The sequence below is a fragment of the Orcinus orca genome, chromosome 8 (assembly GCF_937001465.1).
Source record: "Orcinus orca chromosome 8, mOrcOrc1.1, whole genome shotgun sequence".
In the NCBI taxonomy this organism is placed as follows: domain Eukaryota; kingdom Metazoa; phylum Chordata; class Mammalia; order Artiodactyla; family Delphinidae; genus Orcinus; species Orcinus orca.
The window spans coordinates 54571068-54594276 of NC_064566.1; the positions used below are offsets into that span (position 1 = coordinate 54571068).

Here is a 23209-nt window from a genome sequence, read left to right on the forward strand (position 1 = left end):
TGATTATACCCACAACCACCTGAATAATAAACTCTAGCTTCCATTCCCTTACTGGACCTATCTCACTTAGCCTCTGAGTTATTCTGTTGAATAATAAGTTATTCTGCTATTCCATCCCTTTACTCAGAAGTCTGCACAAGCTCCCTTGTTTGAAATTCACTTGCCATCTCCTGATTGCTTATATGCAGAGCCTAGACTCGATTCCAGCATCCCCCCTCCACAGTTTTCTCTCTCCACCTTCCAATATACATCACCCACAACTGAAGCCATATAAAACACATTCAGCCCTGGTAAGCATGGCACCTTCTCTGTCCTGGACCTAGGGGCCTAGCCTAATGGCATCAATTGCTATGCCTCTGCCTGCTTCGCCACTGCTCTCTGTGGGCCAGAACCTCTGTTCTCTTGTGTCACCCCATAGACGGCTTTCAGTTACTTCAGTCTCTCTCACAGTGCCTGGCACAAAGTAGGTACTCAATAACTATGTGATGAATGAATATATCAACAAGTGAACAAAAAATACCCGTGTTCAAAATCTTCCAAGGAGTCTCATTGTTTAGAGGATAAAGTCCACAATGAATCCTTATGCCAAGGGCCCTCCAGAATCTGTGCCCAGCCTCTTTGTCCCAACTTCTCACTGGTCCCCACTCTTTCAACGCTTGTCAAAAACATTAAAGGCAGGCCCTGTATCCTGGAGGCAATGTGTAGGAATTAAGAGAGTGGGCTAGGCCTCTGATTTACCTGTGTGAATGCCAGTGCGCTGGAGTAATTTTTCTTTTTGGCTCTCTCTCCACCTGGAAGGAAGCAGACTATCCATGAGCCTCACAGACCTCTTCCAAAATAGGCCATAATTCAAGGCAGTGGCCAGAAAGGAACATTATCCAGTCAAATTCTACCTTAAGCAGAGGGTTTGTAGTTTCCGCCTTTAAAGGAGAACTCAAATGAGGAAATGATGGGCATGATGAGGTCTAAACCACCATGGACTCTTCTAGCTAAAATTCTTCTACCAGATGTCCCCTCTCCCACCCTGAACCTTGCAATCTTGAAGCATTTTCCCTCGAGAATTCTCAAATGTTATTTTCTTGGACAGATAAAAAGACTATGGTCTGGAAAGGGGCAGTGATTTTCCCAGGGTCACCCAGAAACTAAGGGCAAAGCCACAACTAAAATCCAGGCTCCCCAGTTTGTGAACTTGCTCTTTACACAGCACTCTGCATGTCCAATTTTGTGGAAGGTGGGGAGGTGGAGACACTTGTTCTGAACAACCTTCAATCCCTGTCCTCTCCCAACTGATCCACACCAAAACAGTAGTAACAGGATTTGATTAAGCTTTAGTGAGAGTCCTTATTCTTAGAATATGGTCTCATTTTTAGGAGGTAGAAGGGGTGTGAGGAGCTGCAAGCAGCATGAGAAGAAATGGGAGGTTCAGATGATAAAACCCTGTCTTCCTGAGAATTCGCCATATAGAATTATGGGGAAAATGTAACTGTTTTTTCTCAGATTTACATAAGGACCATTTATATTTTTATTTTGGGAAAAAATCATTTAAAATTACAAACATATGCTTACCAATGAAAATAAAATATGGCAACAATGAAAACTGCAGAAACACAATCCACGAGAATCCACATGAACTTATAGTAACTTGGTGTCTGCAAAATAGAAAATAGTTAAAGGATTTACAGCTAGAAGGGATTTTAGATCATGTAGGCCAGGTCCCTTGCTTGGCTGCCCGGGAGGAGAGGGGGCAGACCAGGCAGAGGAACCTTGATGATGGGGTTGGTCTCAAACACAGAGAGTACCTGCTGCTATCCTAACAATCCCCCCTTACATGTGCCAAAGGCTCTACAAAGGATAAAATACTTCCCACACCTCTCCCTGGACCCTCAAGATAGGTGTTTGAGGGAGTCCCAGAGATGCCACAGAGCAAGTGTATTCTGGACCCAGGACTACAGCCCAAGTTTCTTGACTTCCAGTGTTCTCTGTTTTCATGGCATGGCTTCCCAAACCTGGCTGTGCATCCAAATCTACCTGAGCAGCTTTTAGTAATACAGGTTCCTGGGCCTCACTACAGACTCAGGAATTAGAATTTCTGTATTTTTAACAAGCTTCCCAGGAAAAAGCAACCAGTCTGTAAACCAGCATTTAGGAATCCTTCTCCTAAATCATCATGCTTCAGATAAATATGTTGAAATTATAATTCTTAACTAACATGCCAACTTCTCTAGTCTCCTTGCCTGAATCACCCATTTCACAGAGCTCCATCTTCTAGGTTCTCTTGTATGAGTTTTTCACTTCGCTAGTTTACTCATCCCTTTCCACCTTCATTGTCCCCCTTCTAGTATTACTTGATGGTACTGGGTCTATCATTTTTATTTTTTCTTATGCCATTTCCACCCTATCCCATGGTCTTTCCTTGGACTGATTAACAATGATAATAATAACAATAACATGAACTATCATGATAATGATGAGAACAACAGCTAACATTAATGAGAATTTACAGGAGTTAAGGAAGCATTCCAAGCACTTCAAAGGTATTTTCACAGTTAATCCTCACAACAGCTCTACTAGGCATGTACATTAGAAGCTCTTAACCAACTTCCACTAAATTGAGGCTCTTAATCCTCTCTGGGAACCTAACTGACCTGTGCTTTGGCCTGCTTCAGGTTGCCCACTAAGTGAGCTGTACCGTCACCAAGAATCAGTTGTTCTTACTACCCAAATGGCTTAGAACAGCTGTACCAGTTGTTTAAATTGCGCAGTGTAATTCAGTGTTACTTAAATCTGTAAAATCTGAGTTTAAAAAGTATGTCATTTTCAAGGAAACTAAGTCGATGCTTTGAAAAACTTGATGAAGAAAGAAAAGGTCATTAAAAAATAAACTGCTTTTGATTTAGGTATGAGAGAAACACTAAGAGATGAGGGGAGGATTATAAAAAACTGGGTGGCTTCCTCATTCCCGTCATTTCTCCAAATGACTTCACGTTGTTTTATTTTTAATTTTTTGAAGTATTTATTTATTTATGTATCTTGGCTGCGCCAGGTCTTAGTTGAGGCATGCCGGATCTTTTTGTTGTGGCATACAGACTCCTAGTTGCGGCATGCGGACCTCTTAGTTGTGGCATGCAGACTTAGTTGCAGCACGCAGGCCTTTTGGTTGTGGCATACGGGAATTTTTAGTTGCAGCATGCGGGTTTCTTAGTTGTGGCATGCAGACTTCTTAGTTATGGCATGTGGGCTCTTAGTTGTGGCATGCGGGATCTTTTAGTTGCAGCATGTGGGCTTCTTAGTTGCAACATGCGAACTCTTAGTTGTGGCATGCATGCGGGATCTAGTTCCCTGACCAGGGATCAAACCCAGACCCCCTGTATTGGGAGCGCAGAGTTTTACGCTCTGGACCACCAGGGAAGTCCCTCAAGTTCTTGTTGTGCTTTAAGGAAACAAAACGTAGAAATCATAGATGGTTCATTGGAAAGTATACATAAGCAAGAGAATACAGAAATCAATCAGCTGAAATACACTCAAAGGAAAGACATTGAGTCTATGTCAAAAAGTGAATGATTTAAATTAAAATGTGTGAGGTATGTATGTGGTAGATTGTTTATAAAAAAGACCAAAATATTCCTCCCAAAATGCAGGTCTATATGCAATGTGACTTTGCTTTTCCTCTCCATCAAAAGGTAAAGTCTGTTTCTTCCCTGCCCCACCCTGAATCTGGACTTGACCATGTGATTTTCTTTGACCAATGGAACATTAGCAAACATCACACTGGGATATCCTTGAAAAGGTATGTGCATTGGGACTTGACCTCTCTTGCTGCTGAGAACCCAATGCAACCAGGTGAACATACACAAGCTGGATTCCTTAAGGATGACTGACCAAACGAAGAGAGACCACAGTCATCTCAGGTAAGACCATAGACATATGAATGAGGTCATCCTACCACTTAGTCCAACCAAACTGGCTGAGCACAGAGAAACCACTCAGCCATCATAGAGAATGTGACAAACATTTGTTTGTTTTAAGCCACTAAGTATTAGGTACGTTTTTTTAATGTAGCAAAAAGCTAATACACTGTATATCATTTATTTCACGATTCCCCATTTAAAATTTTTGAATTAACAGACCGCTAAGCAAACAGGATATTTTGGATAAAATTGCTTCTATTGTAGTATTTTTTTAAACATCTTTATTGGAGTGTAATTGCTTTACAATGGTGTGTTAGTTTCTACTGTATAACAAAGTGCATCAGCTATACAGATACATATATCCCCATATATCTTCCCTCTTGCAGCTCCCTCCCACCCTCCCTATCCCACTCCTCCTGGTGGTCACAAAATTCCAAGCTGATCCCTCTGTGCTGTGTGGCTGCTTCCTACTAGCCATCTGTTTTAGATTTGGAAGTGTGTATATGTCCATGCCACTCTCTCACTTCATCCCACCTTACCCTTCCCCCTCCCTGTGTCCTCAAGTCCATTCTCTACATTTGCATTTTTATTCCTTTCCTGCCCTTACGTTCTTCAGAACCTTTTTTTTTTCACATTCCATATATATGTGTTAGCCTACAGTATTTGTTTTTCTCTTTCTGACTTACTTCACTCTGTATGACAGACTCTAGATCCATCCACCTCAGTATAAATAACTCAATTTTGTCTCTTTTTATGGTTCAGTAATATTCCATTGTAGATATGTGCCACATCTTCTTTATGCATTCATCTGTCGATGGACACTTAGATTGCTTCCATGTCCTGGCTATTGTAAATAGAGCTGCAATGAATATCGTGGTACATGGCTCTTTTTGAATTATGGTTTTCTCAGGGTATATGCCCAGTAGTGGAATTGCTGGGTCGTACAGTAGTTCTATTTTTAGTTTTTGAAGGAACCTCCATACTGTTCTCCATAGCGGCTGTATCAATTTACATTTCCACCAACAGTGCAAGAGTGTTCCCTTTTCTCCACACCCTCTCTAGCATTTATTGTTTGTAGATTTTCTGGTGATGGCCATTCTGACTGGTGTGAGGTGATACCTCATTGTAGTTTTCATTTGCATTTCTCTAATGATTAGTGATGTTGAGCATCCTTTCTTGTGTTTCTTGGCAATCTGTATATCTTCTTTGGAGAAATGTCTATTTAGGTTTTCTGCCCATTTTTGGATTGGGTTCTTTGTTTTTTTGATATTGAGTGGCATCAGTTACTTATAAATTTTGGAGACTAATCCTTTGTCAGTTGTGTCATTTGCAAATATTTTCTCCCATTCTGAGGGTTGTCTTTTGGTCTTGTTTATGGTTTCCTTTGCTGTGCAAAAGCTTTGAAGTTTCATTAGGTCCCATTTTTTACTTTCGTTTTTATTTCCATTTCTCTGGGAGGTGGGTCAAAAAGGATCTTGCTGTGATTTATGTCATAGGGTGCTCTGCCTATGTTTTCCTCTAAGAGTTTTATAGTGTCTGGCCTTATATTTAGGTCTTTAATCCATTTTGAGTTTATTTTTGTGTTTGGTGCTAGGGAGTGTTCTAACTTCATTCTTTTACATGTAGCTGTCCAGTTTTCCAGCACCACTTATTGAAGGGGCTGTCTTTTCTCCATTGTATATTCTGGCCTCCTTTGTCAAAGATAAAGTGACCATATGTGCATGGGATTACCTCTGGGATTTCTATCCTGTTCCATTGATCTATATTTCTGTTTTTGTGCCAGTACCATACTGTCTTGATTACTGTAGCTTTGTAGTATAGTCTGAAGTCAGGGAGCCTGATTCCTCCAGCTCCGTTTTTCTTTCTCAAGATGGCTTTGGCTATTCGGGGTCTTTTGTGTTTCCATACAAATTATGAGAGTTTTTGTTGTAGTTCTGTGAAAAATACCATTGGTAGTTTGATAGGGATTGCATTGAATCTGTAGTTTGCTTTTGGTAGTACAGTCATCACAATGTTGATTCTTCCAATCCAAGAACATGGTAAATCTCTCCTTCTGTTTGTAGCATCTTTAATTTCTTTCATCAGTGTCTTATAGATTTCTGCATACAGGTCTTTTGTCTCCTTAGGTAGGTTTATTCCTAGATATTTTATTCTTTTTGTTGCAATGGTAAATGCGACTGTTTCCTTAATTTCCCTGTCAGATTTTTCATCATTAGTGTATAGGAATGCAAGAGATTTCTGTGCATTAATTTTGTATCCTGCTACTTTACCAAAATCATTGATTAGCTCTAGTAGTTTTCTGGTAGCATCTTTAGGATACTCTATGTATAGCATCATGTCATCTAAAACAGTGACAGCTCTACTTCTTCTTTTCTGATTTGGATTCCTTGTATTTCTTTTTCTTCTCTGATTGCTGTGTCTAGGACATCCAAAACTATGTTGAATAATAGTAGTGAGAGTGGACAATCTTGTCTTGTTCCTGATCTTAGAGGAAATGTTTTCAGTTTTTCACCGCTGAGAATGATGTTGGCTGTGGGTTTGTCATACATGGCATTTGTTATACTGAGGTAAGTTCCCTCTATGCCTACTTTCTGTAGGGTTTTTGGCTGTTTAATTAGGTTGAAAGCTTTTTCTGCAGCTACTGAGATGATCATATGGTTTTTCTCCTTCAATTTGTTAATATGGTTTATCACATTGATTAATTTGCGTACATTGAAGAATCCTTGCATTCCTGGGATAAACCCCACTTGATCATGCTGTATGATCCTTTTAATGTGTTGTTAGATTCTGTTTGCTAGTATTTTGTTGACTCTATGTTCATCAGTGATATTGGCCTGTAGTTTTCTTTTTTGTGTGACATCTTTGTCTCATTTTGGTATCAGGGTGATGGTGGTCTCTTAGAAGGAGTTTGGGAGTGTTCCTCCCTCTGCTATATTTTGGAAGAGTTAGAGAATGATAGGTTGTAGCTGTTCTCTAAATGTTTGATAGAATTCGTCTGTGAAGCCATCTGGTCCTGGGCTTTTGCTGGCTGGAAGATTTTTAATCACAGTTTCAATTTCAGTGCTTGTGATCCGTCTGTTTATATTTTCTATTTCTTCCTGGTTCAGTCTGGGAACATTGTGCTTTTCTAAGAATTTGTCTATTTCTTCCACGTTGTCCATTTTATTGGCATAGAGTTGCTTGTAGTAATCTCTCATGATCCTTTGTATTTCTGCAGTGTCAGTTGTTACTTCTCCTTTTTCATTTCTAATTCTATTGATTTGAGTCTTCTCCCTTTTTTCCTTGATGAGTCTGGTTAATGGTTTATCAATTTTGCTTATCTTCTCAAAGAACCAGCTTTTAGTTTTATTGATCTTTGTTATTATTTCCTTCATTTCTATTTCATTTATTTCTAATCTGATCTTTATGATTTCTTTCCTTCTGCTAAATTGGGGGTTTTTGTTCTTTCTCTAATTGCTTTAGGTGTAAGGTTAGGTTGTTTATTTGAGATATGTCTTGTTTCTTGAGGTAGGATTGTATTGCTATAAACTTCCCCCCTAGAACTTTTGCTGCATCCCATAGGTTTTGGGTCCTCGTGTTTTCATTGTCATTTGTTTCCAGGTACTTTTTGATTTCCTCTTTGATTTCTTCAGTGATCTCTTGGTTATTTAATAGTGTATTGTTTAGCCTCCATGTGGTTGTATTTTTTTACAGATTTTTTCCTGTAACTGATATCTAGTCTCATAGTGTTGTGACTGGAAAAGATACTTGATATGATTTCAATTTTCTTAAATTTACCAAGGCTTGATTTGTGACCCACGATATGATCTATCCTGGAGAATGTTCCATGAGCACTTGAGAAGAAAGTGTATTGTTCTTTTTGGATGGAATGTCCAAAAAATATCAATTAAGTGCATCTTGTTTAATGTGTCATTTAAAGCTTGTTTCTTTATTTATTTTCATTTTGGATGATCTGTCCATTGGTGAAAGTGGGGTGTTAAAGTCCCCTACTATGATTGTGTTACTGTCGATTTCCCCTTTTATGGCTGTTAGCATTTGCCTTATATATTGAGGTGCTCCTATGCTGGGTGCATAAATATTTACAATTGTTATATCTTCTTCTTGGATTGATCCCTTGAGCATTATGTAGTGTCCTTCTTTGTCTCTTGTAACACTCTTTATTTTAAAGTCTACTTTGGCTGATATGAGAACTGCTACTTCAGCTTTTTTTTGATTTCCATTTGCATGGAATATCTTTTTCCATCCCCTCACTTTCATTCTGTATGTGTCCCTAGGTCTGAAGTGGGTCTCTTGTAGACAGCATATATATGGGTCTTGTTTATGTATCCATTCAGCCAGTCTATGTCTTTTGGTTGGAGTATTTAATGCGTTTACATTTAAGGTAATTATCGATATGTATTTTCCTATTACCATTTTCTTAATTGTTTTGGGTTTGTTAGTGAAGGTCTCTTCTTTCTGTTGTGTTTTCTCCCTAGAGAAGTTCCTTTAGCATTTGTTGTAAAGCTGGTTTGGTGGTGCTGGATTCTCTTAGCTTTTGCTTGTCTGTAAAGGTTTTAATTTCTCTGTTGAATATGAATGAGGTCCTTGCTGGGTAGAGTAATCTTGGTTGTAGGTTTTTTCCCTTTCATCACTTTAAATATGTCCTGCCACTCCCTTCTGGCTTGCAGAGTTTCTGCTGAAAGATCAGCTGTTAACCTTATGGGGATTCCCTTGTATGTTATTTGTTGTTTTTCCCTTGCTGCTTTTACTATTTTTCCTTTGCATTTAATTTTTGATAGTTTGATTAATATGTGTCTTTCTCCTTGGATTTATACTGTGTGGGACTCTGTGCTTCCTGGACTTGATTGACTATTTCCTTTCCCATATTAGGGAAGTTTTCAACTATAATCTCTTCAAATATTTTCTCAGTCCCTTTCTTTTTCTCTTCTTCTTCTGGGACCCCTATAATTTGAATGTTGGTGCGTTTCATGTTGTCCCAGAAGTCTCTGAGATGGTCCTCAATTCTTTTCATTCTTTTTCTTTATTCTGCTCTGTGGTAGTTATTTCCACTATTTTTTCTTCCAGGTCACTTATCCGTTTTTTGCCTCAGTTATTCTGCTACTGATTCCTTCTAGAGAATTTTAAATTTCATTTATTGTGTTGTTCATCATTGTTTGTTGCTCTTTAGCTCTTCTAGGTCTTTGTTAAATGTTTCTTGTATTTTCTCCATTTTATTTCCAAGATTTTGTATCATCTTTACTATCATTACTCTGAGTTCTTTTCCAGGTAGACTGCCTATTTCTTCTTCATTTGTTTGTTCTGGTGGGTTTTTACTTTGCTCCTTCATCTGCTCTGTGTTCCTCTGTCTTCTCATTTTGCTTAACTTACTATGTTTGGGGTCTTTTTGGAGGCTGCAAGTTCGTAGTTCCCGTTGTTTTTGGTGTCTGCTGCCAGTGAGTAAGGTTGGTTCAGTGGGTTGTGTAGGCTTCCTGGTGGAGGGGACTGGTGCCTGTGTTCTGACGGATGAGGCTGGATCTTTTTTTTCTGGTGGGTAGGACCGTGTCTGGTGGTGTGTTTTAGTGTGTCTGTGACCTTTTTATGATTTTAGGCAGCCTCTCTGCTAATGGGTGGGGTTGTGTTCCTCTCTTGCTTGTTGTTTGGCATAGGGTGTCCAGCACTGTAGCTTGCTGGTCTTTGAGTGGAGCTGGGTCTTAGCGTTGAGATGGAGATCTCTGGGAGAGCTTTTGCCATTTGATATTATGTGGAGCCGAGAGGTCTCTGGTGGACCAGTGTCCTCAACTCGGCTCTCCCACCTCAGAGGCACAGGCCTTGACACCCAGCCGGAGCACCAGGACCCTGTCAGCCACATGGCTCAGAAGAAAAGGTAGATGGGAAAGAAAGGAAGGATGGAAGGAAGGAAGGAAGGAGGAAGGGAGGGAGGGAGGGAAGGAAGGAAGGTAGGAAGGAAGGACAGAAGGAAAGAATAAAGTTATTAAAATTAAAAATTTTTAAATTATTAAAAACTAAAAAAATTTAAAGAAAGAAAAGGAAAGAAAGAAAGAAGAGAGCAACCAAACCAAAAAACCAATGATAACACGTGCTAAAAACAACACAGACACACACACACACAAATGGACAGATAGAACCCTAGGACAAATGGTAAAAGCAAAGCTATACAGACAAAATCACACAAAGAAGCATACACATACACACAAAAAGAGAAAAAGGAAAAAATATATATATATCTACATATAAAAAAGGAGAGCAACCAAATCAATAAACAAATCTACCAATGATCATAAACTCTAAATATTAAACTAAGATAAACATAAAACCTGAAACAAATTAGGTGCAGAAAGCAAACCCCAAGTCTACAGTTGCTCCCAAAGTCCACTGCCTCAATTTTGGGATGATTCGTTGTCTATTCAGGTATTCCAGAGATGCAGGGTACGTCAAGTTGATTGTGGAGATTTAATCCACTGTCCCTGAGGCTGCTGGGAGAAATTTCCCTTTCTCTACTTTGTCCGCACAGCTCCTGGGGTTCAGCTTTGGATTTGGCCCTGCCTCTGCATGTAGGTCACCTGAGGGCGTCTGTTCTTTGCTCAGACAGGACAGGGTTAAAGTAGCAGCTGATTAGGGGGCTCTGGGTCACTCAGGCCGGGGCGGGGGGGGGGGTGGGTTACAGAATGCAAGGCGAGCCTGCGGTGGCAGAGGCCGGCGTGACGTTGCAACAGCCTGAGGCACACCCTGTGTTCTCCAGGGGAAGTTGTCCCTGGATCCCGGGACCCTGGCAGTGGCGGGCTGCACAGGCTCCCGGGAGGGGAGGTGTGCATAGGGACCTGTGCTTGCACACAGGCTTCTCGGTGGCTGCAGCAGCAGCAGCAGCCTCAGCGTTTCATGCCTGTCTCTGGTGTCTGCGCTGATAGCCGCGGCTCACACCTGTCTCTGGAGCTCGTTTAGGCAGTGCTGTGAATCCCCTCTCCTCAAGCACCCCGAAACAATGGTCTCTTGCCTCTTCGGCAGTTCCAGACTTTCCCCCAGACTCCCTCCCAGCTAGCTGTGGTGCACTAGCCCCCTTCAGGCTGTGTTCACGCAGCCAATCCCAGTCCTCTCCCTGGGATCTGACCTCCGAAGTCCGAGCCTCAGCTCCCAGCCTTCACCCACCCCGGCGGATGAATAGACAAGCCTTTTAGGCTGGTGAGTGCTGGGCGGCACCGATCCTCTGTGAGGGAATCTCTCCGCTTTGCCCTCCACACCCCTGTTGCTGCGCTCTCCTCCGTGGCTCCGAAGCTTCCCCCCTCCGCCACCCGCAGCCTCCGCCAGCGAAGGGCCTTCCTAGTGTGTGGAAGCTTTTCCTCCTTCACAGCTCCCTCCCAGAGGTGCAGGTCCCGTCCCTATTCTTTTGTCTCTGTTTTTTCTCTTTTTTTTTGCCCTACCCAGGTACGTGGGGGAGTTTCTTGCTTTTGGGGAAGTCTGAGGTCTTCTGCCAGCGTTCAGTAAGTGTTCTGTAGGAGTTGTTCCACATGTAGATGGATTTCTAATGTATTTGTGGGGAGGAAGGTGATCTCCACATCTTACTCCTCCACCATCTTGAAGATTTCCCTATTGTAGTGTTTTTATTCCCAATTTACAAATAAACAAATAACCTGTCTGAGGCCCAGACAGGTTAACTAACATTTCCAAGGTCACACAGTAAGTGGTAGAGCCAAGATTTGAATCTGCATATTCTAACCCAGAGTGTGGGCTGCTTAGGAAAGTCCTTGGGATACTGGCCCCACCTCCCTGAACAAAGTGACTTTGGGTCCTTTAAAAAAGCCCAGGCCAGGTGTAGAAGGAAGTTTTTTACTTACATTCTTTTATACTCTTTGAATTTTGAATCACATGAATTTATTATCAATTCAAATATTATGAATTAAAATATTAAAATGAAAAGTTTTACTTAATAAAGTTTTATTTGATATATACAAAGGGACAACTTTAAGACATTACTGATTTAGGGGGGATAGGATTATGGAGGAGTGTACTGCTTTCTAATTTATAGATTTTCATAACGATTGAATTTTATATAATGAACGAGTTTACTTTGCAATCAATTTTAAAAAACAAAAATGTTAGAAAAGTATATAGTACATACATGAAGCAGGATGGTATGGGGACAGACAAGTGGAGAGGCTTTACCTATGCCAAGGGACCTGCCATCCAAGGTTTCCTTGAGGGTCATCTATAGAAAACTGCCCGAGCCACCAAGAAAGAAGAGGGAAGCAATTTTACACCGCCACCAGAGGGCCTCAGTACAGCACTGGCCCTGTGAGATTGTGCCCTTGGCCTTGATCCCATTTGTTTATTTTTGTTTTTATTTCCATTTCTCTAGGAGGTGGGTCAAAAAGGATCTTGCTGTGATTTATGTCATAGAGTGTTCTGCCTAAGTTTTCCTCTAAGAGTTTGATGGTTTCTGGCCTTACATTTAGGTCTTTAATCCATTTTGAGCTTCTTTTTGTGTATGGTGTTAGGGAGTGATCTAATCTCATACTTTTACATGTGCCTGTCCAGTTTTCCCAGCACCACTTATTGAAGAGGCTGTCCTTTCTCCACTGTACATTCCTGCCTCCTTTATCAAAGATAAGGTGACCATATGTGCGTGGGTTTATCTCTGGGCTTTCTATCCTGTTCCATTGATCTAGCTTTCTGTTTTTGTGCCAGTACCATACTGTCTTGATTACTGTAGCTTTGTAGTATAGTCTGAAGTCAGGGAGCCTGATTCCTCCAGCCCCGTTTTTCGTTCTCAAGATTGCTTTGGCTATTCGGGGTCTTTTGTGTTTCCATACAAATTGTGAAATTTTTTGTTCTAGTTCTGTGAAAAATGCCAGTGGTAGTCAATTTTTAAAAATATAAAAATGTACTCTGGGTTTATAACAAAAATATTATTTATAACAACAATAGCACAAAGGGCAGCAGTCAATGGAATTAAGATTTTAATATTCTATACTCTATATTATGGAATAATTTAACTCAAGGTGGATTGTAATAAGATAAGGATACTTTTTATAATTCATAGAGCAACCAGTAAAAAATAATTTAAAAATGTAAGAAGCCAGTAGAGGAGATAGAATAAAATACTAAAAAATAATTGATTAACTAAAAAAAATTAAAAGGCAGGAAAAGAATGACCAAAATAAACAACCTAGAATAAAAAGGACAAATAGAAAAAAATAGTATGATGTAATATAAACCCAAGTATATTAATTATTAAACTAAATATTAATGGGCCAAACATTCCCATTGAAAAGCAGAGACTGTCCTACTAAATATAAAAGCAAGAACCAATAATATTTTATGAGATGTTTATAAGAGATGTACTTTAAATATAAAGACACAAAGCAGTTGAAAGGCAAAGGACACAAAAAGAAATATCACACAAATACTAATTATAAGAAAGCAAGTGTGGCAATATTAATAAAAGTAATCTTTAGGCAAGAATTATAACCAGAGAAAATGGACATTTCATAATGAAAGGGTGGATTCACCAAAAAGATCTAACAATTCTAAAATGCAAATACACCTAATAAAAGAGTTTAAAATATGAGAAGCCAAACAACCATAACAATCACAATAACAGCAACAAACAGAGCTAAAGGGAGAAATATACAAATCAACAATCATAATTGGAGATACTACACCCCCTTCTCCATAACTGACAGATGATGCACAAGGAGGCCTTAATTTCTCTCTGACTGAAGAGGTTGCTCCCAGAAGAATGAAGGAAGAAGACATGGTCTAATCTCCTTGTCAACATGATACCTACATATTTTCTAAATATAATAATAATATTTACCAGGAAGAAAGGCCTTATGTATAGAACATTTTTTAAAAAGATGTTTCTGGTTGAGTATTTCCTTATTATATATTTTGTAAATAAATACAGAATGTGGATTTATGAGGCATGCGTCCCTGGAGAAAGTCACATAAGCCATACAACTCCCTGGGAGTATTAAATGCAGATGTTCTGTAACTCAGTGCTCTCCTTCTAAGTGAAATAACCCTGCAAACACTCACTTGGAGGCCGTATCTATTACTGTGGGCCACAGAGTATGGGTCCAATAAAGGAAGAAACCTGCAAAGTTGAAATCAATGTCTCTGACCTCTCCTTGCTTTGTCTGAGCCTCTTGATAGACTGCTGTATCTTTGAAATTAATAATAAAACTTCATAGTAGGTAAGTTCTCTGATGTGTGTGAGTTTGATCTGCAAACTAATGTTTCGTGTTAACTGAATAGGAAAAGCAGGGGGAAGATGCATTATAAAATGCTTAAAAAGACTATCAACCAATTTAAACTAATTGATATTTATAGAATATCACACCCAACAAATGAAGAGAGCTCACCTTTTTCAGGTGGACATGGGAAGTTCACCAAGATATACAGCATAGTGGTCTATAAGGAAAGTTTAAATACATTTAAAGTATTGAAATCATGTGTTTTATAATGTTCACCGAGTACTCTTGATTAGCACCAAGGTGAGCTTTGGTGAGATTTTTTATCATTTCTATGTGTCTGGACTACAGGAAGAAATCAATGGGGAGGAGATTTATAAATCAGCGTTCATGTCAAGACAAATCAGAATAATGCCTCTATTATTTCAATCAATAAACCACCTTTACTCCCAACATCTGATATACACATTGTGTCCATCTGTTTGTATTTCAAATTGGCCGCTTTGCCTTATACCAAAACAAACCTTTCAAAGGCGTGTCAGTAAAATTAAAAATTTAAAAATAAAGTATTGAAATATAGAGCTGTTCTCTGGTCACAGTGACCTTAAATCAGAAGTCAATAACACTAGAGTAGACGGAAAATCCTCAAATTTTAAAAAAGTTAGCAACACGTTTCTAAATAATCCATGAGTCAAGTGGGAACTAAAAAAACTTTTAAATATTTTAAATTGGATAATAAGAATATATCAAAATTATTTGTGGAATGCAATTAAAGCAATGCTTGCAGGGAAATTTACAGCCTTAAATGTTTACATTAGAAAAGAAGATCTAGAATCAATCACCTAATTTTCTGCTTCTAAAAGAAGCGCAAATTAAACCTAAAGGAAATAGAAGAAAGAAAATAATAAAGATAACAGCAGTCAAAGAAATAGGAAAGAAAATGTGCAACAGAATAAAGCTAACAAAGCCAAAATTTGGTGTTTTGAAATGGTTAGTAAAATTCATAAACCCCTGGCAAGACTGACCAAGAATCAGAGGGAAAATAAAAATGTTCAGTACCAAAATGTATTGGAACTACAGGTGACAGTTGCACAACATTGTGAATGTACTAAATGCCACTGAATTGTTTACTTTAAAATGGTTAACTTTATGTGAATTTCACCTCACTCAATTTTTAATAAATTAAAATTTTTAAACACTTAAAAATTCCCACATCAGAAATAAAACAGAGGGCATCTCTATATTCATATAAGTTTGATCAAAGTAATGTATTTAAAGCATTCTCAGTCAAAATGGCAAGGTCACAATGTCTTGTGAGTGTGGTCTGATGGAAGTAAGCACTGCTCACAGAGAATGTATTGGAAATGTGATCATAATAAGTATTCTGGTCATGAACAGTATACAAATAACAAGTTACAACCGCTTAACTTCTTAAAATTTAGTGTTTCTTGAGGGGAATAACTTGGAATAAAGTCTGCTCATGAACTGTCACAATCAACCTTGTATTATAGGCATATGGAAGAAACCCTTATTCTTATTAGAATATATAGTTTCCTTAAGAAAAAGGATGATGCCTCGCTTATGTTGACTTTTCACATAAAACTAGCATGGCGCGCTGTACATATTACTACTCAGTGAATATTTGCTGAGCTAAATTAAACTGCTTGATTTTCTAATAGGACTCAGGATATGATCTCTCTTAAGTCTGATGCCAGCTGAAACTACGTCCATATAACTATGGCCAATGAATAACTAAAGGCTTATTAGTGAAAGAATTTGGACTCTGGAGTCTGTCAGGCCTATATTTAAATCTCAGTGTGGTCCCTTACTGACCAACTGTATTGACTTTGGTGAATTACCTAACCTCCCTGAACTTTTCCTCTTTACAGGCAAGATGCCTCATTCGCAGAGTGGTGGTGATGATAATTTCCAGGGCACAGAATGTAAGGATGGTGATAATAAAAGCAACATTCATACAACAACATATGAACAACATTATGTTCATATATTTGCCCAGCATTTTGCTCTGTGCATATATGAATTATGTCACTTAATCTTTTAACCATTCTATCAAGTTACTGTTATCCTTAATTTTCAAATGAGAAAACTGATTATTAGAAACTTGTCCAAAGTCACACGCATAGCTGATGGGTAAGCCAGAATTTCAAAAAGAGCCTGTGGTCTACCAACAGAACTTGACACATAATAAAGGCTCAATAGTGGAAGCTATTATAATTATTTCCAACTACTAGATGAATCTAAATTATGATTAGGAGAGAAGCAAATCATCTTGGAGCCATTTTCTCTTTGATAAAAAAGTAAAAGGGGGGCTTCCCTGGTGGCGCAGTGGTTGAGAGTCCGCCTGCCGATGCAGGGGACACGGGTTCGTGCCCCGGTCTGGGAGGATCTCACATGCCGCGGAGCGGCTGGGCCCGTGAGCCATGGCCGCTGAGCCTGCACGTCCGGAGCCTGTGCTCCGCAATGGAAGAGGCCACAACAGTGAGAGGCCGGCGTACCGCAAAAAAAAAAAAAAAAAAGGAAAAGGAAGCAAATACACTCAAAACAGAGAAGTAGTTGGGCAAAGAGAAATCTTCTGAATGGGAAAAAGAGGTAATACATGTATAATTATCTAATTCTAAAAGAAAAAAGACATATTTTATGATCATCTACCCCCATGGCCAGAGAGGCTGGAAAAGTCAGAACATGAACAGAGGTGTATCCAACAGCCTAGCTCATGGCTTGAGATACAGAAAGATATCTAGGGGAATTTTTACTAGCTCAAGAGATTTTGGAGATATATATGTATATCTGAACAAAATACATATACATGTTCAGACTGTCTCTGAAGCCTTTACAATTATCTGAAAAAAATTATTTTTAATCTAAGAGAAAGGGAATATGGATTAAATTAAACAGTGATTAATAATAGCTAAGTTTGAAAAAGTTACCACTTTATTCCCAGGTGCTTTTAATTCTAAAAATCTGTCTCTGATTATATATTTATAAATGTGGTGGTTAAGAATTTCAGTTTCTTCTCATACTTGGCTGTTTTAAGGGTTTTTCTAATAATGATTTAATTATGTTCTGAATTATATCTATAAGAAATCTGGCTATCTGGATTACAAAGTTATTTACAAGGTACTGCAATCCATCTAGTAATGGCAGAAGGAAATCGACAACTTTCTGAGTTCTGACTTTTCAATGATCAATTTATATAAAAACAAAAACACCAAGCATACAAAAAGGTGTGTTGAATGATGAGAGATTGAAGCATGAAAGAGGAGCTGAAGAGTATGTTCCAGGAAGAGTCTACCCTTGATAAATGTTTGTTGGCAGAGACGGAGGGAAGGGTAAGAAGATGAAAACAGGAGATTCCAAAAAGATAGCCACACACAGAAATCTTGAGGTGGGAGGGGGGACCTAAGTAGCTTGGTTGGGATACAGATTTCGTGCAAGTAAGGCAATATATGCCAAAAGAGATGTGGTGAAACACTTACCTCAATCCACTGTAGAACCGCCTCTTGTGGTCAACATTTATTCTACTGATATTTTCTTTTGTGAGGCGTTCAATGGAGAATAACTGGCCCACTTGCTGAAAACCAGGAGCTCTTTTCCTGACATACTCCCTATCAAAACCAGGCAACCAAAAAATCTGTAAGGAAAAACAGGAAGTCTTTCAGTGGATAATCCAGCTGCTTAGGTACAAACAGCCCCAAGTAGAATGGCTGGAGCCCCATTCCAGCATGGGTAACAGTCTATAGGGAGCAGAGAGATTCTAGCCCTTGGTGATAGAGTCAACCTGGCCTAATACTGTCTAATGAATTCTTATAATGGGGCTTTCACCCAGGTTGTTCTGGAGCTGAGTTTTCCCAGTTAACATCATGGGACCAAGGGTCCACTGTGTCCTCACACTGGCCAGAGTGGATGAGGAGCTGGTTCGTGTGGAGGAAAGGTGGGAATCATAAACATCTCCTCTGGCTAATGATGCTAAGAATCATCTTTGCAGGGGGTCATTTCCTGCCAACAGGGAATGCTATTATGACTCATCTGTGGAAATAGTTCTATTTGCAAAAAGACACATATTTGTTTCACTCATAGCTTTCTTCTATATTCTGAGAATTTAAGACATTTGGAATGACTGACTGCCCAAATGCAGAGTTGCTTCTGAAAAACATGATGAAAAACTCTCTGCTCAAAAAGTCTCTTTATATGTCATTAATGAAAGCCAAGTCCTCAAAGCCTTAGTGTTCCATACCAAGGCTCTTTCTTTTCTTTCTTTTTTTTTTTTAATAAGGACCAATGGCTATAGAACTTGAGTGGCTTGGCCAATTAAATAAATTATTCCCCCCAGTGGGGAGCAGCAACTAAGAGAAGAAAGATGGGGTATTTCTCCCCGTTACCTCAAGGCTCTTTCTAATAGCTGTACGCTGGTGATGGTGCAGGTCACGTCATATAGCCATTACACACATTCCCTTTTAACAGAGTGGTGACATTTCATTTGGTTTGTAATAGCAAATAGCCTCAATGTTTTTCCCCACTGATGTAAATTTCATTGGGTCATTCTTAGATTGCCACATATAGCTGTATAAAGTAGTCATCTCCATTTTTACAGGGAGCAAAATTATTTTAGGATCCCAGGGAAGATCTACAAGGTAGGTCAGATTCAGCTGCTATGCTCCTGGGACATGCTACCCACCTCCCAACCTCTACCATAAATACTAAGATAGACATACCAGATGTTGCTCAATCTTAGAGTCAAGGATCACGCTTACTACATGGCGGACATACAAGCTTCTGTGAAAATGTCTTGGTGCAGGGGCATTAAGATCAAATATCACAGATTTTTTTTCCTTCTGTGCAAGTTCCAATAATTCAGCTAGTTTTGGAATCTTCTGATTTCCTGCTTTTTCTCTATCAGCCTCTGATAGGGGCTTCATATTGTAAAATGGTCTGAACTAAAAATAAATATATCAGAGAAAACACTGGCTCCTATCAAAAGCATTTTCCAATTCTCCTGCTTTTAGTCCCATACCCAGCCCTACCTCCATGTTGGTCCATTACCATTCAACCCACCAGGCCCTCCAAAGTACTGGTCCTGAGAGAAGATTTGCCAAGAAGAGATATTAAATGTAATCTCCATAGGTAATCATGGTATTTGGAATGATTTATTCTATATTGTAGAACCTGCTGTATTTGTACTGAAGGTCCTTCATGTTCTTGTCTTGAAGTTCCTTGTCAACCTTTTTTTACTATAACTCAAAATATTACAATCCCCTTTCAGTTGCACTGGCTTCCACATTTTCTCTCACTGTTCTAGTTTTGTGTAATGGAAAGAAAATAGGTTTTGACTTCAGACTGAATTGAATTCAATCCCAGCTCTATCACTCATTTGCCTTTGTTACCATATCCACCTGTTAAAATCCTATCCTCAAACTGCAAAGCCCAGTTCAAATGCTACCTCCGTAATGAACCCTCCCTTAAATATTCCTAAACTAAAGAGACTTCAATGGTGCTAAACCCCAATGACCCATTTTTAGGCCTTTGTAATTGTATGTCTCATTCTGCCTTCTTCAGTCATTTGTACATATCCTAGACCAGATTCAAATCCTAGCTTCATATACTTCTTGCTGTGTAACATTGGTAAAACCATTTAAAATGTCAAAGTCTTCATTACCCTAATATAAAATGGGGAAGGGGAGAAGTAATCTATGTATTCACAGGATTATTTTGAAGATCAAGTATGATGAAATATTTACCAGGTCTAGGAGCATGTCTGGTACACAGAGAAGTGCACAATTCACAATAGTTCCCTCGCTCTCTACTGCTTCTACTGCAGTGCAACTCCCTAATGGCAGGAACTGTTATAATTTCTTTGCAGTACACAGCATTTCATCTTATACCTCAGTCCATACATATATTAGCTATATTAACTTTAAGAGATGGCTACTTTTATTGTCATTTGCCAATTTGTAGGTAAAGTCAGTGATAACAGGCTATCTCTCAGGAAAGGAAGCAGCAGCTGCCTCACATTTTACCAAGACTCAAATAATCTCTCTTTTTCTCTATACAACTTTATCTTCATTCTCCTTCTCACACTTTCCATTTCTTCTCCATCCTTTGACTTCCTAAGCAACCTGCCCTTTCTCACCTTTTTCTCAAGAAAGAATAAAAATCACATTGCACAATATTCCCATGCTATACCTGAAGGCAGATCGTAAGTCTGGAATTAAACCATGGTCTACATCTGAGTAGAGGTTTATAAGTAAAGGTTTTCTTAATCCTCAGGAAAATAGAAATTTGCTTTGGAATACAAGCTTTTGTTAGATTCTACCAGATCTAGACCAACTGATGCACTTAATCATTAGACCTTCATGAGGGGAAAATTGTTAAAAGAACAGGATGGGAAAGACCGAGAAAGGATTTAAATAACTCAGCCGTGCATAATTTTTAAAATGTCCCTGAATGGGAAAAGGGAATAAGAAATGCACTATACAAGGACATTTATTTATGAAACCTTTACTTTAATGATAAAGTGGATGAAAAATTCAAAATAGTAAAACTATAAAGATTAATCAATAGAGTTTAAAACTAGATTCCAGTAATCTCTAAATAGCATTACAGGGTAGATCTAATATCTGAAGTAAGTTGAGCCTCTTTTTTATATATAAAATGGGAGCACTTATTCAGAAAAATAAACTGGAAAGGGACAATGCCAGTTTAGACTATCTCCAATGTAAAGTTGAACATTTTCAAAACAGTACTAAAAAGTCCTTGGTTCTCTATGCCTATGCTTAGAAAAATTTCAAGTAGAAGAGCCAGTGGGTGATTCAATGTATCATATTGGTTTAGAAGTAGGAAAATTATCCAAAATCTGCCCAATGATGCCACTCTGAGGGAAACAATACCGCTCAACAGACAATTATGAGAACTATCTGTAAGTATCAATGAACAACAATACAGTTTTCTTGTTGATACAGGTACAACTACCTTTACTATTAATGTCACTACCATAGCAAATCACATTTCTCAGAGCACTAAAACCAAGAAGTGGGAATTTTTAACAACTAAGTTAAAAGTCCTTTTAAGTTAAAAGTCCTCTAAGTCCTTTTCCATGTCTTTATCTATAACTGTCAGAAGAACACTACTTTCTTCTCTATGGCACACTCTTATAGCTTTGTTAGGAACCTACTTTGCAAGAACCACCAGAAGAAATGTACCACAGACAAATTACTATCAGGAGTCACAGAAAATTCTACTGCACATTATCAAATTATAACCATGGACTTGAGTATGTTGATTCAAAAAAATAACCAAATAATTGTCCACGGTACCAGAACCCAAGGGGAAAAGAGGCAGAATAATTGGAGTTAAACCCACAGGAGTTCAGATTGACTCTGTTGACACTGTTGCCTAAGATCCTATTAATGCTGAAGTTAGAAAAGATCTAAGCCAACTATAACAGGCAATATAACAAGGCTTAATTATCCCTTGCATTAGTCCAAGCAATATGTCTATTTTACATGTTTTTTAAAAACCCCAAAACTGAGATGGTGGTCTGCCATCAATATCTGTGAGCTATTAACCAAAGAGTTATACCTCATTTTCTAGCACTGCCTAACCTGAATGTACTCTCTTTGGTCCTATCTTTACTTTCTTTCATTTCCTAGCTTATAAAGATAGCCAATATTTATTGCTTTCACCAGAGCAAAATCAACACTTCACCTGGAAAGTTATGTTTCAGGCATTTATGGAAGTCCCATCCTACTTTTCTCAAGTCTTAAACCAAGATCTTAAGGATATGCAGTAACCCATACCCATCTTGAAATTCTAAGACTGACTCTATAAATTCTATTCACATAGACTCTAAGGAGAAATTTTAACTCTACAAAATAACATTTCATTATCCAGGAATCAGCAAACTTACTCTGTGAAGGGCCATACACTAAACATTTTTGACTTTGTTAGACATATAGTCTATGTCACAATTATTCAACTCTGCTATTATATTGCAAAAACAGCCATAGACAATTCATAAGTGAATAAGTATGGCTATGTTCCAATAAAACTTTATTTATGAATACTGAAATTTGACTTTTATATAATTTTTATGTGTCATGAAACATTATTCTTTTGATTTTTCTTCAACCATTTAAAAATGCAAAAACCATTCTGAGCTCACAAGCTATAAAATAGTCAGTGGGCTGGATTTGAACAGCAGGCCATAGTTTGCAAGCCCCTGACCTCGGCCATGACCTATTGGCTAAGGAGAGACATAATCTAGTGAGAGATTACAAATTATCCAAGGCCAAACACTCAAGAAAATTAAGATGATTTCTGGGATTAACTGGATGTTGTAGAGTATAGGTAGCAAGCTTTTTTGAAATAGCACTCTGTATGATTTGACTTACATCTTGGAACCATTCTCACAAAACACAGAAAGACCTTCAGTGATCTCAAAATATTTCTTCAACCATCATCTTTGCTGATCTTCCAGATCATCATAAATCTTTCTTTTTGAAAGTAAAAAGGGAAGGCCATAGTCTATGGGTATTAATTTAACGACAAGACGTACATCAAAGACTGCCTATTAATGCCTATTCCTTGATCCAAGGCTTTTTATCTTTGCCTCAGAAAAACATGCAGTCTTAGCTAAATTAGTCTAATAATCTTCAGATCTCATAATAGGTTCATCTATTTTATGGTACCACATTCAATATAATGCCTCTTGTTAACTTAAAATATCCAGTATTTTTATATTAGTTGATTAATTACAAAATACCTACCTTCTCTTTCTCATATTACCAGTTACTAATGTAACACGCTTAATAGCAACTGTATTATCCTTATCAACAGAGGAGAATCTCATCATTTCTATAATTTGAGAACTGTCCATACCTAGAACAGATCTTTTGGATGCTCCTATATCAAATCTTGATTTAATGTTACTTATTGATAGGTTAAACTTAAAAATGAAAAAAGGTAATAGGCTGATTATGCAATAATTTTTCTAGATTCCCTTATAGAATCTCAGATCCATTACCAGATATCAAATTGGCTCAACTGGCCAAAATTATGGCTGTCTCTATGGCATGTGGGATTACTAAAAATAAAAGG

The 23209-nt window shown here is 38.4% G+C and overlaps 1 protein-coding gene across 5 annotated transcripts in view; it reads right to left on the reverse strand.

Annotated features, from left to right (window-relative positions):
• Positions 1-14275: 14275 nt before the first annotated feature.
• PAK1 (p21 (RAC1) activated kinase 1) overlaps positions 14276-23209 on the reverse strand; it is a 197457-nt gene continuing 188523 nt past the window's right edge. For all 5 annotated transcript variants that reach the window (XM_033405790.2, XM_033405791.2, XM_033405792.2 and 2 more), the window contains exons 15-16: positions 17593-17747; positions 14276-14315 (exon numbers count right to left, since the gene is read on the reverse strand). In XM_033405790.2, coding sequence (XP_033261681.1) covers positions 14291-14315; positions 17593-17747 — 180 coding nt within the window. In that variant the 3' untranslated portion in view covers positions 14276-14290. The remainder of the gene's footprint in view (positions 14316-17592; positions 17748-23209) is intronic.